At 42.0% G+C, this 19,946-nt stretch overlaps 1 protein-coding gene across 2 annotated transcripts in view; it reads left to right on the top strand.

Moving 5' to 3' along the window:
- The first annotated feature begins 566 nt into the window (after positions 1-566).
- The window catches only part of GLS (glutaminase), a 105,561-nt gene continuing 86,181 nt past the window's right edge, over positions 567-19,946 (top strand). The window contains exons 1-3 of one of the 2 annotated variants that reach the window (XM_054043410.1): positions 567-920; positions 16,444-16,540; positions 17,816-17,937. In XM_054043410.1, the coding sequence (XP_053899385.1) occupies positions 619-920; positions 16,444-16,540; positions 17,816-17,937 (521 nt within the window). In that variant the 5' untranslated portion in view covers positions 567-618. The remainder of the gene's footprint in view (positions 921-16,443; positions 16,541-17,815; positions 17,938-19,946) is intronic. The other variant, XM_054043411.1, reaches the window with a different exon arrangement.

Below are 19,946 nucleotides of genomic sequence, written 5' to 3'. Positions count from 1 at the left end.
GAAGGCGGTGCCCAGAAGAGGCGCAAGGCCCGCCCCACGCAGACGGGGGGGTGGATGGTGCTGTAGCGCTCACCAAGGGGCGAGCCTAGGCGCAGGGCGGCCGGCCCCGGCACGGCCGCAGAGCTCTCGCCTACGTGGCGACCTGGTCGGGCGTGGGGCCGAGACCCTCCCGCTTTCTCGGGGCTGCTCCCCTCCGTCTACAGCGCCGCTGGTCCCCACCCTGCCCCTGGGGCGCTCCCCTCCCCGTGCCCAGCAGCGCCGGGCCGGCTCTGAGTCCCCGCCACGCTCCGAGGCACGCGCCTGCCGCGCCCCGCTGCCTATTCCCAGGCTGGGCCAGTCCCCCCTCGCGCCCCGCCCCCGGGCTCCGCCGCTGACTTCAGCGGAACAGCCTCAGACAGCGAGTGCGCCACAGCTTCGGGACTGAGCACTGCGGGGGCGGGGCGGATTGTGAGGGGCGTCTCCTGCGCCCAATAGGCTGGCAAAGCGCCTGACAGCTAGGGGCGGTAGCCAACAGGCGGGGCGCGGGGCGGGGCGAGGCGGAGCGGACTGCCCCAAGCAGACTAGCCGGCGTGGCGGTGGCTGGGCGCTGCACTCGGCGGAGGGAAGCGGGGCGGCAGGATGCGGCTCTGGAGCTCTGCGCTGCTCAGGGAGCTGCTGCGGCTCAGCCAGTCCGCTGGGGCCGGAGGCTCCGCGCTCAGGCGCCCGCCAGCCCCTTTCGCCGCGGCCGTCTGGAGCGCCGGCTCGCTCCCCATCCCCCGGCCGGGGCCGCCGCCCGCCCGCAGCGTCTGCACCCGCTCGGAGGGGGCCCTGCAGGAGCCCGGCAAGGGGCCGCCGCTGTCCGCCCGGGCGCCGCCCGCCGACAGCGGCAACAACAACAACTACAACGGCGGCCAGGAGCTAGCCGCAGGCGGGGGGGACAAGTGAGTGTCTGGGGCCGGGGCAGGAAGCGGCGGCGGGAGGCGGAGGCCGGCGGCCCGGGGCGGGGCGGGGTGCTGGGGCGCTCGCCACGCGGGGAGATGCTGCCGGTGGATGGTCCCTCCCTGCGCGCGGAGCAGAGCGGGGTCACCCCTCGCGGGCCCGGCAGAGAATAAAACGAAATTCACTTAAATACTTTTACCATCTCCTTTGTGTATTGATTCCTGTGCGTATCTCTCTCTCTCCCTCAAGGGCGAAAGCAGATAAATGCTGCAGACACGCCGAAAGAAATATTGCAGTGTACATCAATATCCAGTCAAAAATCTCAAAATAGCTCTGGTCCAGGGTTCTGTTCCGAATGTCTGATGTAAATTTATTTAATTCTAATATTAAAATAAGATATTTGTAATGGATTTTTCTATACTGAAGTGCAGTGCATTGCATCAGCAAATTTCAGCAGGATTCAGCAGATTATGAACATGCCATTTTTTGTGGCCTATAAATTATCTGCTGTAATCCAAATTGGGAACGGGGGAATGTCAGGATACAGAGCCTGGGGAAATAGTTGCTGCTATAAACCGGAGACCAGAGATAGTCTTGAACATATTGTATTGACTGCTTGAAGAGACTTGGATATCTTTCTGTAAAAATAACTGTGGTGCTGTTGAGCAGGAAATATGTAAATTTCAGTTCAGATAAGATGAAATGTACTAGTGTTTTTTTGTTAGAATGGTATTTTATGTGAATAGAAGTATTAGAAGTAAAGTTATATACCTTTTGTACTAATTATTAAAGGTAACCTCAGTACTATCTAGTACAGTATTGGTAGTCCTATAATGGTGTCCTCAATTACAATGCTACATCTGGTGATTTTTATCCATTAGATTCTCTGATCTCCAACCTATAATCAGGGCCGGCTCCAGCATTTCTGTGGCCCCAAGCAAAAAAAAAAAAGTCGCGATCGGGGGCAGCATTTGGAGGGGGGAAAAAAAAAGCCGCGATTGGTGGCGGCAGTTCAGCAGCAGGTCCTTCACTCCTAGAGGGAGTGAGGGACCTGCAGCCCCCAAATTGCCGCAGGTGCCGCCCCTCTCCTGTGGCCGCCCCAAGCACCTGCTCGTTAAGCTGGTGCCTGGAGCCTGCCCTGCCTATAATTAATAGAGGTAGAATGTGCATTGTAGATGTTTATACTGATTCCCATGGCATGTGGCTAGAGGAGTAGCTAGGTTGATTGATCTGAATTTATGTCTTGGTCTCATGGTTGTAAGAGGGTGGGGAAGTGATAATGGACAGCAGTCAAAAGCTGATTTCATTAAGCTCATTTTAATATCTGAGAGGGCTTAAAATTTATCACTCACTGGGCTAAACTTATTAGCTAGGAAAGGGTGCAAAACACAAAGGAGCGTGAATTCCATTATTAAGGTCTAGAGCAGTGGTCTCCAAAATGGGGTGCGCGCAAGAAGATCCTTCAGGGTGCGCGGCAGGAGGAGCAGCGCTGATTTCCCCCTGCCCCGCCTGACAGTTCGGCCGGGAGCAGGGGGTGCGTGCTCAAAATTTTTTTACTGATGGGGTGCGCGATCAAAAAAGTTTGGAGACCACTGGTCTAGAGAACAACACATTCATTTAAAAACTAAGTTGGGCACTTCTGCTCTGACTGCTGGGAAAGGAAAAGATGCTAAAATGTCTATCTGAAGGGCTCTTTCATATTAACCTTTAGCTAGTACTGGTCATGTAAATGTGAAGCTCTACCCCCTTCAACCTCCTGGAAGAGAAAATAAGCTTTCTTCCTGCTTTCCCCGTTTGCCTTTCAGAGTTTTCTATGTGTTGCTTCGCTCTTTCTCCCCAGGCTTTGGCTTGTGTGCGGGCAGGTCATCCCCAGTACTGGGCGTATGAAACTTGTGCTATATTAAACTCCTATAATTTATATGCACATAATGTGTATGCATAGTATATTTTGTGCATAGGCAAAGTTTGCTATTTGGATATAGTTTCACGAATGATTGTAAATATAAATTAATAATGTAACATTAATTTCCATGATGGTTCTAAGTGCAGTTCATAGAATTATTGACCTTTAATTTCAAGATAATGTTTCATATTTTAGTGAGAGAAACTCATGTAGAAAGGACACTATCCTAACGCCCAAATTTGAATTCTTATCCATTCTTGTCTGTAGATTAATTCCAAAGTAGCTATATTATTTTACAGACTTCTCCTGTATCAATGCACTCCTATTTACTAGTGCAAATTGTAAATAATAAAATGTCTAATCACTTGGATATCACTTAAAAAAATACTGATTGATCACACGCAGGGCCAAAAAAAATCACAAGCCACATTTTAAAAATCATTCTCATTGTTTTCTTTGAAGCATGGATATCAGTAGATACTTCAGGCTTTAGTGCTTAATGCACAGAGTAGTTGCTTAGGGTATATCTACACTACCCATGTTACAGTGCGGCTGTGGCTGCGCTGTGACGTGGGCAGTATAGACATGCTTTATTGCTGGGGGAGAGCTCTCCTGGCGATTACAAAAAAATAAAAAATAAATCCCACCCCTAACAAGCGGTGGTAGCTTTATCGCCGGGAGTGCGGCTCCCAGCAATAAAGCACCGTCTATACTGGCGCTTTTCAGCGCTAAACTTCTGTCTCTCAGGGGTGTGTTTTTTCACACCCCTGAATGACAAAAGTTTTAGTGCTGAAAGTGGCAGTGTAGGCACAGCCTTACAATGGCCAAAACTCAAGACAATTATATAGTAATTTATAAATAAATAACTAGTTTCCAAATAAACTTTTTCCAGTTGAGCAGGCAGTGCTGGAATTCTCACAACTTTTCAGTCAAACTGCTCAGTGCTGGATGCTTCCAGTTGGGAATTCCTTATTGCATGATTTCAAAAGATTGATCTATTCCACAAGCATACCAAGCATACCAAACTTGGCTTCAAATATTTCTATATACGTAAATAAGCAAAGAATGAGAAATTAAAAAACATTGGTTTCACTGTTCCATAAAAATTTGTTGAGTCCCAACATATTTAAGGTTTTAGGTACTGTATATATAGAATGTGGCCCTGTGTACAGTGCAATATGGAAAAGTGGTGTGTGTGTGTGTGTGTAATGCAAGCAGTTGTCTACTGCTCTGCCTCTCTCACATGCTGCTTTGGTTGTTGTGAGGGTGTGGGTCGAGGTGCTGCTACTCTGTGGATTCCACCAGCCTGTGTTTTTTAGGTTATCTGCCTGTTACTGAAAAGATAGTGAACTTTTCTTTTTCTTTCCTCATAAAATAAGATAAAGGGGACATTTAATGAAACTAAAGATGGCAAATCAAAAACATAGAGATGCACTTTTTCATACAACACAGCTTGTGGTGCTCACTACTGCACACTAACAGGTGACTAGCTTAGTGGGGTTCAGAAAGGGATTAGGTGCCTACATGGATAACAAGAAAATCCAGAGTTGTTTCAGTAGCTAGTTAAAAACAAATAGTACCTAGCCACTGTAGGATGCAGGATACTGAACTAGATGGATCACTTGTCTGTCTGATACAGTACAGAACTTTGTTTTACTGAATGGCTCCGGGTCTGCCTTTACTGCTGCTCATGGTTTTGAAATGCAGCAGCATGAAATTGACAAGGCTCATGTATTTCATTGATGCTTTATGTTCCTTTGGGCAGGAGTGGAAATCTCTAGCATTCATTGTCATTCAGCTGCTCAAAATTTGCACAAAGCTATGAGCAGGAGCTGTGTCACTGTAGTTGTCTGGAGACTCAAGAAAACAGCACTTCGTTATTTTACACTTGTCACATTCCAATTTTTGCAACTGGAAGTACAGAATTTAATTTTTCACTTTAAAAGAAATTAACTTTATGCAAAAGTTCATACATTGTTGGCTCTTTAATCTGTCAGTAAAAAGAAGAACAGGAGTACTTGTGGCACCTTAGAGACTAACAAATTTATTAGAGCATAAGCTTTCGTGGACTACAGCCCACTTCTTCGGATGCATTCTATATAATGCATCCGAAGAAGTGGGCTGTAGTCCACGAAAGCTTATGCTCTAATAAATTTGTTAGTCTCTAAGGTGCCACAAGTACTCCTGTTCTTCTTTTTGCGGATACAGACTAACACGGCTGCTACTCTGTAATCTGTCAGTGTTAGTGCTATTTCAAGCCTGGGATATTGTGCTGTAATTGAGGATATAACTTCTATGGTCTCTGTTTTGACCATCTGTCCCCACATGTGCATATACACCTGGTGTTCCACCAGAAATCTGTCATGTATGTTTTGTTCGGGGGAGAATTTTTTTTATTTGCGGTTAACTAGAGAAACAATCCTAGTTGATTAATTTTAGAGTTAGCAGTTTTCAAAGTTTGGTAGGACTCACAAGATTAATTAAAGTTTGTAAATTTCAGTATGCATCAGTGTTTAATCAAAACTGTTTTTTTTTTAAATGTAAGCCTTGGAAATATAAATCCATTGGGGGTATTGAATGTTTGTCAGTGAGTTCTCCATGCTTAACAACAGTTTGTTCATGGTACTTCTCTCCCTTCCCGTTGGGGGAAAAAAAATCACCAAAGCTCCTATCTCAAATTCATGGTCTGGTCCACAGTTTTTTCCCTTTGCCTGTCCTTCCTTGGATTCATAAGGTATAGTGGAACCCTACCCGTTTTGTTTCTATCATTTGGATTCAGTCCCTGACCATTACTACTAGTGTATGAGACACGGCTACTTCCTTCCCAGTCCCTTGTTGGGTAGGTGGAGCTGCCATGGACCTTTCCCTCCATCTCGCCTCCTTACCTTCAGGGGCATCATATGGATCCCACATCCCAGAGCTCCCCCAAGTCTTGGAGGAGAGAGAACTGCGGTTCTCCACGTCCATCCATGGATCTACTGTGCATTCCTCCTCTGGAATAATAGCCTTCTGCTCTTGTCAGGTAGTTAGTTCTGTAGCTCAAGTGGGAAAAGTTTGTTGTGCAGTGCTGAAGGTTTAGAATGAGTATACGTGAAGCTGGCCTGTGAAATTACCCCATATTAAAAAAAAAATTAATTAAAAGAAAGGTTATTTAGGCTAAGCACTAGGCAGGGCTTTGGAGCTGTGCTCTGGCTCTGCTCCAGCTCCAGGCAAAAACCTGCAGCTCCACTGCTCCAGAGCTGCTCTGCCCTCCAGCTCCAGGCTCCGCTCCAAAGCCCTGCTTGAAAGTTAGAAAATGCCAGATGTATGGGTGCCTGTTCAACTTTAATTCTTCCCTTTTATGCATATATGTTTTGGTAGTCTGATTACTCGATCACATTATTTGTTTTCCACAAAACCATTGTCTCATTCACTTCACAGGATGGATGCACAAGGGGGCAAAATTAAGGTTGAACAACTGTAAATTTGGTATTTTGTAACTTTAGAGTAGTTGACTTTGTGATCTTAATGACTTTGAAATGTATTTTTTTGTATATCATGTTTAATTTTCAATAAAGTATCTTTGTACCCCAGAAATAGAGGGAACTTCTTTTGGAAATAGAGAAGTTGTCATGTTAGAAATATACATAGTTTCTTTGCTTGTTAATTTGTAATTTTTTTCCTGTGATAGACTTGGTGATACTTTTTTAGGATTTTGTGTAAAATCTTATTTATATAATTAGAAAAAATGTTTGTGGGAGAAGTGTAGATTTGAGACAACTGGACTACATATGAAGCAGCTGTAAAATAATTTTTTAAAAATGTCATATTTTTAGGGTACAAGAATCTGCGGAAATTATAGTGGCTGTTTAAGTCATTCAGACTACAGCATGCCCCAAAAATAGTATTTCCCAAACTTCTGTACTTGGCTGTGTCTAGCCTGAATGTGCTGAGATACTGTTTTCTTGAATTCTATTTTCAGCATAATAGCACATGATTCTTCCTACCTCTTGTATTGTAGAACAGTGGAAAGAAAATCTTATATTGACATGAGACCACTGTAACGTAACTATGGTCGCTAGAGTGGCCACACTGAGAATGCTCAATCAGGGCAAAATGCAAAGAATAGGGCAGATCTACAAAACTGGTGGTTTGTTCTATAATTAGATTTTACTAAGCCAGTAATGAAACAGCTTCTGTAATACCTTACTAGTTCCCAAGAAACTAAAATACAGTTCCTCTTAAGCAATCCAGCCTTTGGCTCCCAGCCAGGCAGCCAAGTCTAATATAATGAGGATTACTTAAAATCTTATTCACCATATATGATAGTCTACTAGCCCCAAGAATTACCCACCAGGTTAATTAATATTTCAGATCTTATCCAAATACACACTTACAGCCAATTCTTGTTAACTAATCTAAGATAGAATTACTATAGTGAAAAGATCATTATGCATACAGATAAGAATAAAATTCTTGGGTCAGTTTCATAGCAGAGATGACATGCTGCTGATTTGTAAAACTCTTTTTCCAGAATCAGCCCAATGGGTTATAGTCCAGTAGGCAGTCCGTGTGTAGAGTTTGTTCAAATTCTTCCATGAGAATTTGTGGGGGTAGTCCAAGGCACACCTGGAGATCTCAGTCTTGTGACTTGAACTTCCCCTGACAACGTTTAAGCAGATCTACGATTTAAAAAAAAAAATTAGGCCTGAGACCTTCTTTACAGTTCCCAAGCAGGCTGAGAAGCCTCTTGTCATAGCAGGACATACATTGTTGCTTTGAAGTAAATCTCTATTTCCTAGGCATACACTGGTAGCTAGTTGCATTGATTAGCACAGGGCAATTAACTTTCAAATGATTCATAGTTAGTTTACTACAAACTTCAAACAGAATTAAAGACGATATTATTACACCACAAGTTTAATCTAAATGTTAATATCCCCTTTTGATCTCTGACTCAATATAATATAGTGATGAACTATAGGAACAGAAGTTTAGCATCTACAAGATAATTAGATCACATTGTTAAATTTCTAAGGGATATAGGTAAACACAGACTAAGTACAATTAGGTTACGTCTTCGCAATCGATTTATCCGGGATCAATATATTGCATCTCGTTAAGACGCGATATATCGATCCCTGAACGCGCTCCCCATTGACTCCGGAACTCCACCAGAGCGAGTGGCGGTAGCAGAGTCGACGGGGGAGCCGCGGCTGTCGATCCCGCGCCGTGTGGACCCCAGGTAAGTCGATCTAAGATGCTTCGACTTCAGCTATGTTATTCATGTAGCTGAAGTTGGTATCTTAGATCGATCCGCCCCCCTAGTGTAGACCAGCCCTTAGTATCTACCTCTAATTCTCTAACAATACAGATCTCTCATCTGTTTAACAAGGCTTTGAGAACGATCTACAAGGAATGGCCCCATTTACCATTTCAATACTTCTTTAATATGTCCTTAAAAGTTGATTTTGGGTTACTTAGCCTGTTGGTTGCCCAACCCTCGCTGGCTCAGTGCCACAACTACTTTATGCGTAATTTATCTAGATTTTTTTTATTTTAAAAATACCAAAACACTGTGAGCAGAGCTGACTTAAAGTCGTAGGTAGATCACAATGGCCCTGTCCCAGGACACTGGTTTATGATTTTGAAATACAATAAAATAGTTACTTAGGCTCTCTATTAATGGTGCTTTTATAATTTTCAAGGCTGGTTTACAAGTGATGTGGATTGTTTTAAAGTATGAGATTAGACTCTGATAATATAGTGTATCCTTACCTAGTTGATTGATTTTCAAATCCAGCCCAGGTTACATAGAAAGTGCCATACAGGAACAGACCAGTGGTTCATTTGATCCCAGTACCTGATAGTGGTCAACACTGAAGGTTCAAGAAACCCAGTTATGCACCTAGGTGTATAGAGAAGCCTTTTTCCATAACCCCCGTCAGAAACTGGCTCATGCCCTCAAATAGCAACTTTTGAACCCTTCCAGAACACTTGGTTTTGGTGTGTGTGTTTTTTTTTTATCATATCTTTACTACTGCATCTCTCTGGATGTATATACATATTTACCTGAAACCCTGAAACCTACACATATTTAGTCCTCTTAGCATTTATAATATCATGAGGCTACAAGTTTCACAGGCTAATTATACTTTGAGTGGAAGAGATGTTTTTATCAATTTAAAATTTGCCACCTTTCAATGGCTGTGAGCTCCTTATTCTTGGATTATGCAAAGGTGAATAGAAGTGATCAATTCATACCAATTTCTTTATATTATTCATTGTTTTATAAACAGTTATCATGCCCCTTCTTCTCCACTTCCTCTCTAAAGTAAACAGTACCAGTTTTTCATAAGGAAATTTCTTCATGGCTCTAATCGTTTGTCTGGTAGGTAGTGGTAGTGACAAGAAAGTTAACACCATATTATGGTGGCTGAGCACCCAATTGCAAATGAATTGATAGTCTCAGTCAATTTCCTAGTGGGTAGGTGTCTATGGGTATGTCTATACTGCAATTAAAAACCTATGGTTGGCCTGTGGCAGCTGACTTCAGCTTGGACCATGGCGCTGTTTAGATGTTCAGGCTTGGGCTGGAGTCTGGGCTCTAGGACCCTGAGCGGTTAGAGGGTCCCAGAGCTCAGGTTGTAGCCCAAACTTCTACATCATAGTTAAATAGCCCCTTAGCCCAAGCCCCTTAGCCCAAGTCAGCGGGCACAGGCCAACCATGGTTGTCTAATTGCAGTGTAGACATACCCTCTAGGACAAAAATCAACACCACATTTGACACCCTAGTTTTCTATTTAAACAAACAATCTATTCATTTTATGTGAAACTGACTCTTGTGAACAGCCCTGCAGTTCTGTAGGTTGGTTCTGTGCTGGGGTAGAAGGGAATACGGGCAAGGTTGAGGTGGCTGGATCCTTGGTCACATGGTTTGTATGTCCTAGAACCTTTTATGTTAAGTGGCAAAGTGGCACAACCTCCATTATTCCAGCCTATAGACTAAAGTAGATTTCACAAATATTGTTCTAATCTTTCTTGCCTAAAATGAATTTACTCCTACTCTTTTCCTTGTTGTTCAGAATAGGGTATAAAGCAGCGAATAAATTGGAATTTCCCTTTTAAGCTAATTGTGGCAATAGCACATCCCCTCCACTTCAGTATCTTAGCTCTGTGCAACGTATGCTGAATAACACTTTCTTGCTAAGTGTGTTACCGTGCTAAAATATTGCTTTTAGGTTAAGCAAATGTTATGTACAAACAATACTGAACTGATAAAAAGGGCAAAAGCTTATTCTGCAGTTTTAACTGATAAACTTTATTGAAAGGTAGTCCATTTGACAAAGCATTTTCTGTAAATATTGAATAGTAGCCTCATTTGCTTTGGCAGCTGGTGCAAATTTATTGTTAAATATTGGGTCAGTCAGCTTGATTTAACAGCAACTGGTGTGAAAGATATGATGGGGAATTTTTTTAAAAAAATCTTCACTTGTGAAATGCATACACTGATTTAAGAAAATATAAGTGTAAAGGTTATGAAGGGTAGGGGTAAGAAACTTATTGTCAAATATTTTAACGTTTAAGGACATATATCTGCATTGATATAAATAGGACAGGTGCAGTTTCCTGGGGCATAATTATAAAGCTTGTTTTAGAGCAGATTAATAAATTTCAGCCTTTTTTTAACACTATAAAACATTTGTAAGTATATGCATTGCCCAAGTGACAGCAAACATTCAAATCTGAATTTCAAATTTCCAGAAATTGATTTTTTTTGTGTTAATGGAAACATTGTATATAATTGTATATAATTCAGAAAGTTTGTTGGGAAATTTACTGAATCTCTGTAAGAAGGTCAAAAGTCGATAACACTAGACTTTGGAATGTGTATAGTATTGTAACTCCTAAAATATATGAAATAAAAATTGCGTACTTCTGGGTTATTGAAATATAGAATTAGTGTTAACAGTGTATAACATTTTGAAGTCCAAAAATAGTCTTTTCAGAAGCTAAGTGTATGTGATTTATAAAGATGCAAAATGTGGCATGGAAGAAAGTTCTCTAACTTTCCTGGTGTAGTTGCACGTATTTGTCTTCGTTGAGTTGCCAGCCTGTCTGTACGCTAGCCAGGATTGCATCATTTAAAAATAATCTTAATTTTCTGAAGCGAAAAGAAACAGTAAATGTTCTATTCGTTTACAAGTCCTCGTCTATTCTTAGTGCATGAGTAAGTACAGTGTTTTTCTCTGATTTATTTAATAGGAAGTCTGATTTTTACCACTGGTTTGGGTAGAGGAAAGAGAATTTAATATGCGGCCCATCATTAATATTAAGGATAGGATTAAATATATTTAGGTTATTGATTCACTATTAATTTTTAATGAGTAAGCTGAACTACCATTGAAATAGTTTCAGCTAATATTGAATTTCTTTAAGTGTGGATCTGCAGAATTTTACTGGTCTACACCACGTAACAATTATTATTGCAGTCTTAGGGCGGGGTCCTGCAAGTAATCTTTAAATATAACTCGGAGAATTCTTGGTAATCTTGTGAAAGAGAGCTTTCATAGCCAGACAAAAAATTTTGCTGGTTTTTTATGCATTTTGTTTCGTCTGAAGGCTTTCATTTCCAGGAAAGAATGACTTGCACAGATGACCATATAGTAACTAATTTGAAGATTGTTTTCAAATTACAAGTTTATGCACTTTTTATTTTTAATGGGTAAGTTTAAAACAATAACAATCCCTTTCTGTAGATGGCAGTTACCTTTATTTAGAGAATCTCCGTAGTAATGCTCTGTTATCTTGTACTAAATTTGTCAAATACCAAAGAGCATTGATTTTAAGTTGACACTAACTCTAAAAGAAAACTGAAGCACATACAAGACAACCTATTTGGGGAAAAAGGAAAATGATCTGAAGCCTATTGTAACTTTGTTCCTAATAGTTCTGAGATGTAGGTCCATCGGATAGAACATCAGCAATCTATTACCCTGCCAGTCCAGAGAGCAGAGTATAAAAAGCTCAACTTAGATGGGGCTACTATAAGGTGGGTGCATAACTGGCTGGGTAACCGTACTCCGAGAGTAGTTATTAAAGGTTCCCAATCCTGCTGGAAAGGTATGATGAGTGGGGTTTCGGAGGGATCTGTTTTGGGACCAGCTCTGTTCAATATCTTCATCAACGACTTAGATATTGGCATAGAAAGTATGCTTATTAAGTTTGCAGATGATACCAAACTGGGAGGGATTGCAACCGCTTTGGAGGATAGGGTCAAAATTCAAAATGATCTGGACAAATTGGAGAAATGGTCTGAGGTAAACAGGATGAAGTTTAATAAAGACAAATGCAAAGTGCTCCACTTAGGAAGGAACAATCAGTTTCACACATACAGAATGGGAAGAGGCTGTCTAGGAAGGAGTATGGCAGAAAGGGATCTAGGGGTTATAGTGGACCACAAGCTAAATATGAGTCAACAGTGTGATGCTGTTGCAAAAAAAGCAAACGTGATTCTGGGCTGCATTAACAGGTGTGTTGTGAGCAAGTCACGAGAAGTCCTTCTTCTGCTCTACTCTGCGCTGGTTAGGCCTCAGCTGGAGTACTGTGTCCAGTTCTGGGCACCGCATTTCAAGAAAAATGTTGAGAAATTGGAGAGGGTCCAGAGAAGAGCAACAAGAATGATTAAAGGTCTAGAGAACATGACCTCTGAAGGAAGGCTGAAAGAATTGGGTTTGTTTAGTTTGGAAAAGAGAAGACTGAGAGGGGACATGATAGCAGTTTTCAGGTATCTAAAAGGGTGTCATGAGGTGGGGGAAAACTTGTTCATCTTAGCCTCTAAGGATAGAACCAGAAGCAATGGGCTTAAACTGCAGCAAGGGAGGTCTAGGTTGGACATTAGGAAAAAGTTCCTAACTGTCAGGGTGGTTAAACATTGGAATAAACTGCCTAGGGAGGTTGTGGAATCTCCATCTCTGGAGATATTTAAGGGTAGGTTAGATAAATGTCTATCAGGGATGTTCTAGACAGTATTTGGTTCTGCCATGAGGGCAGGGGACTGAACTCAATGACCTCTCCAGGTCCCATCCAGTTCTAGAGTCTATGAATCTAAACCTGAAATTCCTGGCATGCCATTGGAGGTGACATTGCGAAGCTTCAAGAAAAGACTATCTATTCTGGTATTTAACCATCATATTCCGTATATACTCATTCAGAAGCCAAAATTTTTTAGTAAGAAAGGGAAGCACCAGAGAAGGGGGTCGGCTTATAAACGGGTATAGAGACGGAGAGATGGGACATGGCCCGTCCCCCCAACAGAGGGAGCAAGGGGAAGCAGCACAGCCAAAAGGGAAGAGGCAGGGGCAGAGTCTCTCCTCTTCTGGCCACACTGCTCTCCCCGCAGCCTCCGAAGCAGCTGCAGCTCTGGGGCCGCAGGCCATGCTGCTCAACCCCGCCCCCCAGAGCAGGCTGTGGCCGTGCTGCCCGGGCCGCCGGAGTACACTGCAGCCGTGCCGCCTGGCCCAGCCCGCTGAAACATGCTGCGGCTGCGCCGCCCGGTCTGGCCCGCCAGAGCAGACTGTGGCCGCACTGCCCCGCCTGACAGAGCAGCGCCAGCCGGGCCGAAGACATCCTCCCCAGATAACGTGGGAAGGGATGGGGTGGGGAGAGTGTGGGGGTCCCGGGCTCAGGCTGGGATCATGTGGGGGGTGGTCACAGGGGTTACTCCCCTGATTTCCAGCTTCTCTTCCCCCCCCCCCCCCCAATTTCCCCATCAGTTGCTGTCCCGGCCCGTCAGGGTAAGCAGCTGGCACGCTGGGACACTTTGTTTACTTAGGTTTACTCCATGCCCGCGGATGCTCGAGGTAAACAAACCATCTCGGCCCGCCAGCAGCTTATCCTGATGGCCTGGGAGCCAACATTTGCCGACCGAATTATAGGGTCAGCTTATGAATGGGTTATAAAAATTTTCCATTTTTACTTATCCATCTTGGGGGGGTTCGGCTTATAAATGAACCGGCTTATGATCAAGTATATGTAGTAATTTGGGGAGGAGCTGGGAGGGAAACAAATTTTATTGTGCTACCTCCTTCTGTTTCAGAACTGATCCTGCAGCATTGCATTGAGGGTGAAACATCAGAGAGAAATACCAGTTTAGAAAGGCAAGGAGACAGGATAAGAGATGTGCAAAGTGAATTATTTAAGAGACAGTAAATCTGGCTCTTCTATTTACACCTTCTCATAAGAATAAGAGGACATTGAATAAAATTTAAAAGCCACAGACTTAAAACTGATAAAGCATTGTGCTTTTAAAAAAAAAAAAAAAAATTCCTCTCTAACTAACTTTTCACAACATGTGATTGATGGCAAGAACTGATTAGGATTGAAAAACTGCTTAGATTTATATATGAATAGTGAAAGCATCCATAGCTATATTAGGACATCATACCTAGGAGGTAGAATTAAAAAAAAAAAAAGTGTATATAAACTTGTGCTTACAGATGTGAGCCAACCACTAGCTGATGGGGCAGGGAATAAACTTCCATAGAGACCGGTTACTTCATAATTATTGACTCCTGAAGGAATTCAGCGCCTAAAAATGATGTGCACAATATTTTAAAATTCTGCAAATGTTATTTGTCCATAAATAAATATGGCTACAGCATGGCAGTGGGAAGCACAGGCAACTGGCTGCATTGAGGTGGGAGATCACCCTGAAGCTCCCACCTCCCCTGATATCGGGACTTGGCAGTGAGGCTGCATCTGATCCTGACACAGTGCAAGGGCTGGGCCTGCCCCAGAAACACCCCAGGGCTCTGTGCCAGGTGCACCAGGTGTGGGTGGGCAGGCTCAGCCCAGCAGGATCCAAGTGTGGAGGGGCTTAGTGTGGGAGACCCAGATGTGGAGTGAGAAGTTTCTGTGTGGGGCCATCTGCATGTGGGCGGCTCAGTGGGAGATCTGGATGCACAGAGGCTCATTGTGGGGGTTCTGGGTGCAGGGGCAGTGGGACTCTGCAGGGGATCCAGGTGAAGGTGGTTGCGGCTCTGGGGGTGGGGGAGGAAGGAGGCTGGGTGTGGGGAGATGGGGCTCAGTGTGAGGGTCTGGAGGCTAGGGAACTGAAGCTTGATGGAGTGGGGGGTCCAGGTGCAGCTGGTTGGGGATCAGTGGGATGGGGATCTGGGTGTGGGGGGTTTGTCGGAGGGGTCCAAGTGTAGGGGGGTAGGGCTTGTCAGGGTTCAATGGCTCTCCTTAACAGGGGAGCCACAGCTGCTGCTGAGGGGAGACTGCGTGCTGGGCTCTTGCTTCCCCCTGCGATTCCCCTCTCCCCTTTTCTTCTCCATCCCCCTCCCCTCACTCCCACATTCTCCTCGCCCTGCCCTATTTCACCCCCCCTTCCTCCCCACTGCCTCTTCCCCTTACCTCCCCCCCCTTACCCAGCCGTACTGCGGGGACTAAGTGTTGCACAGAATAGAAACCAGGAAGGCTCCCAGCACACAGAAGGGGAACACGAGTGGCGCTAGAACCCAGGAGGCAGCATTCAGCTGCAGGGTCAGCTGAGCTGAGACTGCCTCCATCAGCTGGGCAGCTCTGCGCTTGCAGAATGGGGGGGCAGTGGCATGTAACCCCGTGTGCCCCCCATGCCTCACCTCTGTTTGGAGGGGGGCAATCCCCCAGTAAACTGCACCCATGGTCGTCCCCCGCCCCCGGGTGTATGGCTTCTCTGCTGTTTTCTCTGTGGGGAGTGGGTGGGGGGGGGGGTTATCTGTGGGCACGCAGTCTCGTAGAATCCTCCAAAGAGTAGTTATCCTACCACGGGATTTTTGCATCTTCCTCTGAAACTTCTGGCACTGGCCACTGTTGGAGAGAGTGGGTTAGATAGATCACTGGTCCTATCCAGTATGCTAATTTCTGAGGTGGTAAGAACTTTCTAGCAGTTACTTTTTGTTGTTTTCATATCTCATGCAGTTTAAATATTTTAAAATTAAGATTAATCTTGTGTTCAGGGAAAGTGTGATGTGAAGAAAAGAATGTAAGCTATGAAAATGTAATGCACATATTTGTTCTTGTGAAAACCAATATCTTATTTACAGTTAGGTAGGTCTTTATGATCTCTAGACATGTGTAACTCCCCCTGAAGTCAGTGAGAAGCCTGTGGAAGTGTGGAATTAAGCCTTGTGAACAAAACAAAATTTGTGCCTCTTTCTCCCTTTTGTTCCCCTGATATATTGGGCTTTAACTTGATCTTGTCAAGTGATGCAACATTTTTGTCTGTATGCATTCTCATCCTACAGAACCTCATGAGCAGTAAGATGTGATGTAGCAGTTTCACAAAGTGATATTAGAATATTTGTATCTCTTCTTTCATTTCTGAGTTTATCACCATATACAAAACTGATGGTAATACCACTAATGCAAACTGTTGAACATCTTAACTACAGTTAAAAAAAAAAAAAAGAACATACATGCTGCTTTTTTAACTATCAATTTTTTTTGCTGAAAGCTGAATTAAATTTTGAAATAACTGTCCTGCAAATGTTCCTAAGTTCTCTAGTAGCAAAATTGGTCTACAATCCTTTTTTTAGGGTGGATAAATTGTAAATAATGCATGTGCACTAACTCTTCTGTGACTTTCTTTTTATTCCTAGTAAGATGAAGCAAGGTCTCTTGCCTAGCTTGGAAGATTTGCTGTTCTATACTATTGCAGAAGGGCAAGAAAAAATTCCAGTTCATAAGTTCATTACTGTAAGTTTCAGAGTGGATAAAAATCTGACATACAAAACCCCCAGATTTTTTTAAGTTTGAATTCATTTTCCTTTTAAAAAATAAACTTAAGTCCATTTGTAATTGACAGCTTGTGTTAAGGCCAAAACTTACTGTAGTAAGATCATATAAATAACAACAACAACAACAACAACAAATCAAGCAGTACAAGTATATTGACTTTCTAAAGAAAGTCTGAACTGAACTGGTAGAAGTCACTGGCTGAGCACCTGAAGCCAGAGTATGTTGAAGTCCTTTTGATAGCAGGTAGCCTTTTCTTCAGGTGCAGAGAATATTTTCTTCATTTCTGTTCATTTCCATTTTATGTAACTTTTCAACTAGTTCATTCAGAGTTGAGAAACAGATTGGGAATTGAAAAATAGGAAAGCTTGTTTTCCTCTTTCAGTCTATGAATAAAAATGAGGTGTGAAAAGATGAGCTCTACTAGTTCGAAAGTGTTAAAGTACATGTGATCAGAAACAGTCAGTTCAATTCGCTAACTGGTGTTAATATTTGATTTGTTCAGTAAATCAGTTTTCTGTGTTAAAAACATGTTTTGATAAACTTTGTATCCATCACATTTAAGGTAGTTATTTAACTAGCAAAAACAATTTCAAAGTGCTCTCTTTGTTCATTTTTTAAGTGAATTCCAAATTCCATTTGACTGCAGCTTGATGCAGATCATGAGTTATTAGATTTTTTTTAAAAAGTAAATGTGTCAATCACCATTTTCTAACATAATTAAGAATCTGAATAAATATACATTAAGCTATATAATTACTTACATAAATATGTATAGGTTTCAGAGGGGTAGCTGTGTTAGTCTGCATCAGCAAAAACAACGAGGAGTCCTTGTGGCACCTTAGAGACTAACAAATTTATTTGGGCATAAGCTTTTGTGGGCTGTAACCCACTTCATCAGATGCATGGAGTGAAAATACAGTAGGCCAGTATAAATATACAGCACATGAAAAGATGGGAGTTGCCTTACCAGTGGGGGGGTCAGTGCTAACGAGGCCAATTCAGTCTAGGTGGATGTGGTCCATTCCCAACAATGTGATATCTTCTCTCCAAGTTATGGCCCAAGAGATTGGGGTTTTGAGCCTATGTATAATTCGATGAAATTTTGGTAGGCTGATTTATGTTTCTGTTGGAAGAGGAGAACTAATAGGGCTAAGCACTAGAGAATTTAATTTTATTTCAGTAAAGGCATTTTTCATATTTGTAGTAATTCTGACTTCTTCTTTATTGTAATAGGCACTCAAATCTACAGGATTGCGTACGTCTGATCCACGGTTGAAAGAGTGCATGGATATGTTAAGACTAACTCTTCAAACGACTTCAGATGGTGTCATGCTGGACAAAGATTTGTTTAAAAAGTAAAATATTTCTGATAATATTGTGATGTGGCTGCTATATTATACAGTACTAAGATCATACGCCTTATTTAAGTCAGTCTGTCATGGAAAATATATATGTTCTGTGTATAAATGTAATATGTAGTTAAAATGAAAAATGAGGGAGAGACCCATATTTAATTCAACTTACATTAAACTAGTATTTGAGAATGTTTTACTATCTCATGAAATACAGCAGGCTAGGTTCATGTTGATACTCAAGGAATAAAATCCTGCATCCCTCTTACCTAATTGTTCACAAAATGAAAAAAAGCCGTTCTTAAAATCAGCTACTTTCTGTGCACTAATTAGTGATGCAGAAACTAAACTTATTTTTGAGAAAAAGAACACTGGAGACAGTCTTACATTTTAGTGTTGTTAAATGTGCAGTAAGAGGCAGCAAAGAATTAAGTGTGAATCTACATTTATAAATGAAATGTGTGTCTATTCCTGTACAATGCACTGAAAACTAACCTCTGTGATGTTCAGTCATTGGATAGGTTTTTTAAATACCTTTTTATGATAGAGGGCCTGCTAAATGGTTTGGATCAATTAAGTGTACATGCACCTTTTCTAGTCTTAGTTATGGAAAAGCTTTATACAATACCACACAGTGTAAGAGTTGTAAAATATCTGCAGCAAGTTAGCTAAACAATATCTGTGCCATTTACAAAGTTCAGTTCATGCCAAATGCTTTCCTTTCCCCTATTTTCAGTTTATTTGGATGTTTAAAAAGGAATGTAAACTTGTTTCTATTTAGTTTTTCAGATTTGGGAATTCTTAAATCTTGAAATGAGATTCTAGGCTTGTGTTAAGAGTAGGGTGTAACTTCTTTTCATTTTTATTCTGTGGCATGGTGATTATGCAAGCAAAACTAGATCCGATATAGAAGTTTTTAAAATATACTCTTTAAATTCAACTATTCTGTCAGTGTTACATCCTGCTTCTCTTTGTGCTGGGTGGGATACTCCTTGCATTTGTGAAATGTCATTGGGGTCTATTATAGAGCAGGCTGCGGAACAGTAATGTTAGCAGCAATAATTCATCCTCCTTCCTTCCCCCAGCTTTGCTAGTTAAAATAAGTGAAATGTTTACTTAGGTTTTTTTTGGAGGATGGGAAGAATTGGGGAAATAAGTGATTTAATCAGGTTATGTCAGAATAACAAAGCATTGCACTTCTAGATCACTTTATTGAATGTAGCATGAATCATTAGACAGTTAAAACCTACCATGTGAACTGATGAGAAAAATCAGTAGCTTTGTCTAGTTAGTAATGAGTGGATGCTCAAGACCCGGTGTCCACTAGAAATGTTTGCAGATATAGTAATATATATTAGGTAAGGATGTGAGATTTGTTTACAACATTTCTCTACTGGCAGAAACCCTAGTATAGAGCAGTTATACTTGATAAAAAGTGCTTTTGCTGATATAGCTTATTTCTGTCTGGGAACTGGTATAAGTTATTGACAAAAGAACTCATGCCAGGATAATCTGCTTCTACACTAGAAGAGTTTGTCTGTATAGCCATAGTGGCAAACCTTTTCTAGCAAAGACAAGACCTCCATGTCAAAACCAGATGATATCTGTTGGGGCACTTTTTGGTAACTCATTCAAAGGCTGAAGATTGAGCATGGAGACTGAATAATCTCTCAGGTTTGCTCCTCCATGTTAAGATAATGTACGTTGGCAACATGACCTGGGGAAAGCTGGCTTGATTGCTGTTGTGTGTATAAGAGACTGACTATACTGAAGATTGGAAAAAACCACTAGATTTTCAATACTGAAATAATTTTATGGAAAAGAGTAGGAGTTGATTAATTTGTATAACTAAAATAAATTTCTATAACAGGTTGTCTATATCCCTTGTATTTGCCACACAACACTGTTTTAGGCGGTGATGAGCTATTTTGTGTAAAAATTAATACAATATTAACCTTACACACTTAACTCTCATGGAAGTTAGGGTCCAGCTGACATGCTGACTTCCCCAC

This window comes from Malaclemys terrapin, chromosome 11, assembly GCF_027887155.1.
Source record: "Malaclemys terrapin pileata isolate rMalTer1 chromosome 11, rMalTer1.hap1, whole genome shotgun sequence".
In the NCBI taxonomy this organism is placed as follows: Eukaryota; Metazoa; Chordata; order Testudines; family Emydidae; genus Malaclemys; species Malaclemys terrapin.
Note: the sequence above shows the minus strand (reverse complement) of the source record. Positions and strands in the feature narration are given on the sequence as shown.